The following is a 9,215-nucleotide window of genomic DNA, read 5'->3' on the forward strand; positions in this document are numbered from 1 at the left end:
AAGAGGAAATCCTTCCGTCGTATAGGACTTATCCTGTTTGGACTGTCGAATCTCTCCCTTTTTTTCCAATTAAATTAGTGAATTTCAAATAAATGATTAGATAATCAAATTTTTTTTGTCTTAACCATTTGTTATCGACAGTAAAATATTTTTTTTTTAAAAAATTGTGGCTGAAAATAAACACCAGAGATGAACGAAGGAAAAAAGAGGAAAAGCATTAAGTTAGAAACGACAATTAGAACACGCACCTAAATAAACCTGTCTCATATCAATTCTTAAGGGGCACCAATATTCTTGTCATATAGATTAATATTTTGCAGAAATGTCTAAACAGCAAAAGTAGAGTTTTCTAAAACCTCTCTATCACATAAACGGATGAACAAGCCAATGCAATGGCCTAAGGAGTGTAATATACTGATTTCTGGCATTCATCACAGCATAACCAGAAATTAGCATTAGTTAGTTTTCTCCACCACAGTGGCTTAGATAAATGTTGACGGAAAAACAACCTCCTGTGATAATTCTGAGTTCTAAGATTTATCATTACAGAAAAAGAAATTTCCCCTAAGAGACAGGAGTAGTTTTTTTTCTCCAAAACTATTTTGCAGGTGTAGGGCTTAGCAGAAGAACATCGAACTGCGAACATCCTCGTGAAGCCAAGGCAATGCAGGTACTGAAACACTACCAGCTGTGATAACTCCACCGTGGCTAGAGGACGTCTCTGACAGTTCATCAAACTTGATAAACTGTGACATCTGTGCTGCTGCCAAGTGGGCATAACATATGGGTGCAACTACGCAGAAAAAAATAAAAAGTTCCATCAGATAGTATTATGTGATGATATTCTATCTTTAACACCATAGTAGTGATTATTCTTACCAACAGAGATGGCTGTGGTACTTCTCTGATACCTGCAGTGCAATTGTAGAAAAGATAAATTAAACCTCCCAAGGATGGATTTGAACATCAATTCATAGAAGGAGATTGCTTGCTTACACGTAAGACAGAGAATGGACCAGCTCTTGTATATCATCTGCTGAGAATCCAATTTCGTCATGCAGAACATGGTAGTGTGTCGGTCGTGTTGTTCCCTGAATAGCACAAGGATGACAGAAGCTCATCATGGAAGCAATTAATATGAATCGCGGAGCAGACTCATAGAAAGGATTTACAAACTCACAATAGGCCCAGCATGTGCACACATGTAGAAGTCATTGGTCTTTGGATGGCAGATTGCATTGTCAATCACAGTCCCTGGCATAAGAAGATATTTCAAGGAAGTTCCAACAGAATCAATCAATCAATCAAATTATATTCCACTAATAACAAAAGCTAGGTAGCTAAAAATACAAACCAGGAGGAACATTATCCGGTGAGTTGGTCTGGAAAAACCTTGTGTGGTGGTTCTTTTGCGCAACAATGACTGTGAACTTTGGAAACCAATTTTGGTCCAGATAATTGCAGGCCTGGAGAATATGGCCATATTTGGTGATCAGAAAAAGAATAGGTTTCGTGGAGAAACTAAGCTGCATTTACTGCAAATTCAAACCTCGATAATCTGGTTGAGCTCAATGTTTATGACTTGGTTGAACTGGGATTCACTAACTCCATCTCTGTACATCGATGACAACTTAAATCATTAGCAATGATTAACTTTGATATTCATGAATGAGAAGAACCAAAAATTATACTTCTGTCTCGAGAATAGTTCTATGATGTGCTAGTTTAAGTCACTTAAGTTGTAGATGTTCCATAGAATCAATATTGCCCTAAATCAGAGAGCTTGAAAGCATAATTAAGGTACACAAAATTGAAACCCTCAGAAGTAATGTCTTTCGTTGTTTTTATGTTTTTGCTCTTGAGAAGGGGAGAAAAGATTGTGACGAACAGGGGAAACTTTGCACAACGTAGATATGTCTTCTAGATTCACAGAACTGCATTTGAGCAACTGGTTCAAGACTAAATCAGTTTGCTTAACTTGTTTTTTAGAAATTATACCTGAAAATAATGATATGCTCAGGTTTCATATTGTTAGAACTAAAGTAGAAATCCAGCAGCAGCTCCCTGAATACATGACAAACTTGTTAAGCAACAAAAATCGAGGCATTCGACACACTACATATAGCATCGAGAGTATTCAAGTATCAATTATAATCCGTTAAATATAAACATTTAAACACGAACAGCTACATTGAGTCAGCAACTACCTGAAAAGGCCCTCATCTTTTTCTTCTGAAACTGAACCCTCATCTTTAGTATATGATACTTTCTTGTACAGAGAATCTATCATTTCCAGCTTTGGTGATTGAGTGCAAACAGCTGCTCGATAGCGTGAAATATAGGGCCACTGTCTAGAACTAACCACCTGGTGATCTCAAATCCATTAAATCAGTGTCGTCTAAGACCAAGAGAAATATCAGTGTATAAAAATAAGCAATAATCTTTTACTACCGCTGCGATGGATGGAACATCTGCTCGTCCAGGTGATCCATGAGAGACATCCATCCCAATAATGATGGTGGGGGCTTGTGAAATTTGACCTAGTACAGGGGCAAGCTCCATAGTCAAAAAGGAATTCATGCCACCCAGCTGCAAAGAAGCACCAGATATGGAAGAGGTGTTTAATCAATCAGGGGTCACTAATAATTGGTGTAAATTTTTTTTTTTTTTTGTTAATTGAAATCTTGCCTTTGCATTGATTTTCATGAGCACGTTGGTAAGGTACTGATCATTGATCTTTGTAGGAGCAATGCATTGTGTAACAATTCCAAAATCAGTTAAATTCCTTCTCTTCCAGGGTCCTTCAATAGGGAAATTACCAGAAAAGAGACAATTAAAAAGGATACTCCAGCCACTAATATATAAAATTTTAAACGTAAGATTTAGAAGAAACCAAGATTAGTTGGTTCGATGGCAACAACCATAAAGATCAGAGTTCTTTCTCTCTGGTAGAATGCAGAGAAAGAACTGAGGTGGAGGGTTAATTGGAAGTTTTGATTGCATTGTTTCTAACATCTTCTCAACTCTCACGGGAGCAGAGTTGCGCCTGAACTGCTGATCCTCCTCGAAGATATGATCACATGGTGGATCAATGAGCTACATATATGATGGAACACATTAATGATGCAGAAATATGATTCCACGCACGCGCATATTGCACCCCAGAGGTGGAAAGGTACTCACCATTCCTTTCATTTTCGCACACCTTTGTAGATCTGTGCAAAGCTTACAGACATCACAACGGGCAGAGAAGTTCACAATTACCCAGCGCTTGAGTTTGATTGGTTCAACGAATTGCTGTTTTGTTAAGACTCCAAATCAAAGGACTAGCATTGATCAATCATGGGGAGAAAGTAAAAAATGCTGAGTAGGATACCTACCTTCTGGTTAAAATTCCACCTTCCATTTCTAGGAAGTAAGTCTTGTTTATCCCCTACCCTCAACTGTAGTAGAAGTAATAAAAAATGTTCAGTCTTGTCAGTCATAGTGTACAAACTCAATTGTATAATCTAAAGAGCAACCTGAGATACTTTTAGCAATAAAAATGACAAGAGAGGAAGAACATCAGGACATTGAACATTGACAGTGTCACCTTTGGAGTTGGCAAGACACGACCTTCAACTTGAGTAAACTGATCACCGATCGAAATTCCAGCAGATCCAAGAAGAGGGTCGGCTTTATAGTTACTGGTCTTTAGAGCCTGCAAGTTTATGTGATAATGAAATGCATAGCTTGAATGAAATGAGAACAAGCTACAATTGATTGAGCTTACACTGCTCAATGTTCTCATCCTTTCTTGGGGCTTTTGTCGGGATTTTTCTACCAGGGAAGCCCTTTGTAGATTGGACAGTGCCTTGGTGTAATGCTGCAAAGACACCAGAGAGCAAAGCTGACAAGGAAGAAGGAAAAACTGTGAGGTCACAACCTTAAAAACGGGCTGCATATATTAGGTGTAAATTATCTAGTACCTCAAGAGGAATGAAAGCTGGATGTTTGGGTTTCCCAACGTTAATGCAAGGAAAATCTCCAGAATATTGCAAAGGAATATGGCGATGATTAGTGAAATACTCATAAACAGACAGCTCAACCTCTTGCACTTCCCCAGTTCCACTTTTCTGCTTCAACATGAAACTGAAATGCAAAACAACTTTAATATGTTCTCGATAGCAAATCAGTCCGGAAAATGTGAAACGGCAAAATGGATTCATAACAAACAAACTGACGTCTGCTCTTTGCAAGGCTTTTCAGTGAGGCCAGTGATTTTGTGTTCCCTATTTGAGGGGCTGGCCTTGATCCTCAGACTCTTCAGCATCCTCTTTGCCTAGACAGAGGAGCAAATATGAAAATTAAGAAGTTACAGTTGCAAGGCAAATAGAATGAGTAGTTACCTTGGACCAATCAATCTGGTAAGGATCTCTTGCATTTTGATTCGCAAGAAGGAAGTCCATCACTGGCCCTGGCTGCACAATCATTGTGGTTGATACATCTGCAAATTCAAAAACCATAAGATAGTGATTTATGGGTGAGAAAGTGTGGTGATTTTCTGGATAACAATCTACCCATGTTCAATGAAAGGCCTCCCTGCGTGGCCCGGAAGCTTGAATGGAAACCTCGACATCCTAAAGCTCCTCCACTGAGATCAACGAAGTTTCTAGGCTCATTTTGAAAAAAAGATTGGCGCACAATAAGGCAGCCCCTGTAACATAAAGTATGAGTATTAGAAAACCGGAATAAGCTATCAAAGCAGAAAAATAAGCAATTCCATACCCGTTGGCAGCATGCTGCCTCAGAACTATATCAAGCACTCTCACAGCATCTTGACACTGTTCAGCGTCTTGTCCCCGGAGTGCGTTGGCAATAGCTTGCATTGGTATTTTTGCAGCATACTTAATTACCACTTTATATGCCTTTGACCATGGCTGTCTCTTTGATCTTTTCCTATCAACTTCACTAGGGCTCCCTTCAGGGCTTCCACCTCGAGTGCTTCTATACACATGAAGCAAAATTTTAGTTGATAAATACAATTGGGTTATACTAAAACGAACGCATTTATTAGAAATGCAAAAAGAAGTTCAGCACTGCACCTAGACGAAGGAATATCCTCCAAGACAACAGTAAACTCAAACTTGTTCCCGGGTAGTGCACCAATAGTGAACAGGCTCTTCTCCCCATCATAGGCAAAATCTTTGCCAGCTAGCTCCGATGAATATGTTTGGTGGACCTTGTCAAGAATTTTTCGTCCAATGCCTTTTACCTCTACGGGATTTCCATCTTCATAATTTAGAGCAACCTGAGGCAATAATGATCATTATTTTCCAGTTTAGTTCAAACATAGCACTGCACATTGTACTTCAGCTCAATGAAACCGAATGCAATATAAATACATGAAAGCTTACACTATAATGGAAGAAGTGCCCATCAGAGTTGGTCATCCCTACTTTAAAATGGTTGGTGAGTAAGCGAATCTTTTGGCCTTTCGATCCAATTCCTTGTCGAACCATAGGAACACGGTTTGGTATTGTTGCTGTAGCTTCATCTTTTGGAGATGCCATTCCTAATAACCAAAGACCAAAGAAACTAAACTCAATTCATTAATATATTCAGAGAGAAGTTAACAGCAAGAATAATGTGCCATTAGCTTTATAAAATGGTATAGTATCACCTTGCAGATGGGAAAGACCTAGATATAATCAAGTCTGCTTCATATATCCAGTCAGTTTGTCAATACCTCTAAATGATTAGTAAATGAATTCGGGATATACTAATCGATATTTCAAGTGGTACAGGAAAGAACAAAACAAAAATGATGTGATATGATGAAAATGTTTTAGCATGATGTAATTTTAAAAGATATATCAACAACAAGACTAAGACTAGACAGGCTCAGAATTTTAATCTTTAGTGAAATTCAGACATGGTGCAGTCTTCCTTTATCCAGGCAGCAATAGCTTCAAATGAGGTGGCAGATAGGATAGTAAAACCAAAACCACATATCAATAAGTAGTCAAAGCAGGAAAAGTAAAAGATTTGAGAAGATGAAGAAACAAAAGCTCAGCATACATGCATGCACAGACAAATTAAGGCACATAAACATGGACCAAAGAATTGCCTGTATTAATTCCAGTTACCCAATTGAAGATGAATACTAAAACAGAGGGACTTAAGCTGAATTGAAATAGTATAGAACATTCAAACATGAATAACAAACAATTACCTACAAATAAACCACTGCTTAACAGAAAAATTCAAAAGCTGCATATATGGTTGATCATTAGCATACAAATATACATTGGCTAAAGAGTGCCACACAACCAACAAAGTTTGAAAACCATTCTACAAATGTACATTTTACAATGTTCTTAAGTAAGAATTATTCACATCAGTGCAGAATAATACCTAGTAATGGATCAAGGCACTCATGGCAACATTCCCAAGAAAAAACTTTTAAAAATAACAAGGAAAAATAGAAACAAGATGCTAAAATATATAGCCAAAAGGTTAAAGACGATGGGGGAAAAAGAAAAAAAAAAAAAGTAGCATAATGATGGTATAGTCTTTGAACAATTACTAGTTGTCATCTAGCTCTGAGGAAATTAACTGCCATAAATTTTGAGCTACAACACTAAAATCTCTATAGAACATGCGACAAATGGTTCTCTATTATATGTAGCTCAAGCTAGGGGAAATCTGCAGATAGTAAATATAAGAAGAATAACATTGTAAAATAACATTTCAAAGTTTTTTCTTGGGAACGTTGCCATGAGTGCCTTGATCCATTACTAGGTATTATTCTCCACTGATGTAAAATGTACACTATTGTAACAGATAGTAAAATGTACCTTCGATGTATTAATACAAAGAAGACAAATTACAAGTGTTGTTTTTTCGAATTAAAAGAAATAAGATGTCCATTTTTAGCAAACAGATTCAGCACATGGGCTAAAGACACACAAACACACACTCAACATAGCAGAGACACTGATACAAAAAAGGCAAACTTAAAATAAGGACCCATATCCTGGAAACTTTTTTTCTTCACTTTATTTGAGAATAAGGTTTGGCCATAAAAATTTCAAATACAATTTTGACTTTTTCACATTTTGAAATTTGAGAAACACCTAAGACCCTGTTTTCACTTTCAATACATTCAAACAACCAAATATTTTTTGCAAAATACATAACCAAACACAACTCCAACTTCAACTACTAATAATATATAATGTACATTAGCACAACTAAATAAAGTTCAAATTTAAGAAACAGAGAGACTGATAACAACTGCATGCGTTGAAATTAAAGCTAAAGTTATTCTACTTTTCTGGCTAACCACCAAAGCCAATAGTAGCTCAAGTGAAAAGATGAACAATGGCAATAATAATAGCAGTTGATTTTCAAAACCCTTTTACCCAAAAGGGAAAGATTACCAATGCAAAAGTGAAAATGAAAATGGGAGACGCCATTAGTATATTCAAAACCCCACACCACTATATTACGTACCCATAAAAATTTGTATACAAAAACAATAAAATCTACTATATTATATTAAGTATTAACCCCATATTCTATATATCAAAACAAGAAATCCATAAACAACACAGACACGAGATAGAGATAGAGAAAGGAGTAGAGAAAAACCCTTTAGGAAAATCAACTTTGTGATCTCGAAAATATTCTTGGCATACTAGCTAGGAGTACAAAGTGAAAAATATTTGGTTTCTATAGTGAAACGCCAACTAAATCAGACGATATGAAAGAAAACGAGCAGAAAACAAAAAATATTTCCCGTTGCAAATACTGTTACATTTATTCAACATGAAAACCCAGAAAAGTACGTGCAGAGAGCAAACAAAAACTCTATGTGTATATAAATATTTTTTTTCCTTATCAAAAATATATTTATATACACATATACAGAGAGTAGATAGAAGGATATATACCCTAGTTTTTTAAAACCCCAGAGAAAGTAGACCTTGAATCCCTGCAAAAGTTTTCTTTCCTTTGTAAGTAATGGTATTACTAAATGACTGCAAATAAATAATGTACATTAGCTCAACTAAATAAAGTTCAAATTTAAGAAACGAAGAGACTGATAACAACTGCATGCTTTGAAATTAAAGCTAAAGTTGTTTTCCTTTTCTGGCTAACCAATATAGTAGCTCAAGTGAAAAGATGTTTTCAAAAAGCTTTTACCCAAAAGGGAAAGATTTCCAATGCAAAAGTGAAAATGAAAATGGAAGACGAAGCAACAAAGGGTCAAATCCATTATATTCAAAACCCCATGCAACATAAAGAGTACTATATGTTACGTACCCATAAAAATTTGTATACAAAAACAAGAAAATCTATGAAGAAGTCAGGCACAGATAAAAAATATATATATACTAGCTAGTAAAGCATGCTATAAGGGTGAAAAACATTATTAGATGAACACCATATTGCATATCAAAACAAGAAATGCATCAAAAACACAGCCACGGAGAGAACAATAGAGAGAGGAGTAGACGAAAACCCTGTAGAAAAATCAACTTTGTTACCTCAAAAATACATAATTTTTTTGCTTATATAAGATGTGTGTGGCAGTTGCGTAGTACAGACTAGGGGGTAGCTATGACACTGCGTTTGCTACTGGTAGTAGCATACAGTATTTGAGTGGAGAAAACTACTGACAACAGGGCCCACATACCTACGTGTCCTTTTTCATCTGAGCTTCTTTCTTGCAACCTTCCTAATTTTACTCCTCCTTTCACATCTTTAATTACTTGCATTTAGTACTCCCTCATTTCAAAATAAGTGATGTTTTTCATTTGGACACACCCTTATAAAAATTACTCATTTCTAGAAAGTATTAGTAAGATATATTTTTACTAATTTATTTTTAATAAACACCTTAAAAAAGATGTAACTCTTTAATAATTAGTTATGTCAAACTCTCTTTATTTAAGCCCCCGTTTGGCCATGAATAGTTTTCATTTTTTTTTTTTTTTTTCCGAATGTTATATCGGAAACTATCAACTCCAATTTATATTCATATCTAAACACAACTCCATTTTTCAAATAGCATTTTCAACTTGAAAACAATTACTAATTTTTTTTTTTTTTTTTTTTTTTTTTTTGCAAATTTCACAATTCTTATGTCCAAACACCCACTAAATAATAGTGAAATTGGAGTAACATCATTAGTGTCTCCTTAATTATGTGAAACACCACTTATTTTG

General features: G+C 35.8%; 1 protein-coding gene across 1 annotated transcript; it reads right to left on the minus strand.

Annotated features, from left to right (window-relative positions):
* Positions 1 to 267: 267 nt before the first annotated feature.
* LOC132068535 (protein argonaute 4-like) lies at positions 268 to 6,436 on the minus strand. Its single transcript, XM_059462158.1, has 22 exons — positions 5,397 to 6,436; positions 5,085 to 5,290; positions 4,768 to 4,986; positions 4,560 to 4,696; positions 4,389 to 4,486; positions 4,224 to 4,321; positions 3,969 to 4,131; positions 3,773 to 3,889; positions 3,593 to 3,700; positions 3,381 to 3,443; positions 3,184 to 3,297; positions 2,922 to 3,096; positions 2,689 to 2,801; positions 2,452 to 2,589; positions 2,208 to 2,365; positions 1,999 to 2,064; positions 1,550 to 1,613; positions 1,355 to 1,466; positions 1,181 to 1,254; positions 997 to 1,091; positions 880 to 911; positions 268 to 793 (listed from the first exon to the last, which is right to left on the minus strand). Exons 1-22 carry the CDS (start codon positions 5,550 to 5,552, stop codon positions 618 to 620), a joined length of 2,682 nt encoding a protein of 893 aa, XP_059318141.1. The 5' UTR covers positions 5,553 to 6,436; the 3' UTR covers positions 268 to 617.
* Positions 6,437 to 9,215: the final 2,779 nt, after the last annotated feature.

Source organism: Lycium ferocissimum, chromosome 1 (genome assembly GCF_029784015.1).
Source record: "Lycium ferocissimum isolate CSIRO_LF1 chromosome 1, AGI_CSIRO_Lferr_CH_V1, whole genome shotgun sequence".
Classification (NCBI taxonomy): Eukaryota; Viridiplantae; Streptophyta; class Magnoliopsida; order Solanales; family Solanaceae; genus Lycium; species Lycium ferocissimum.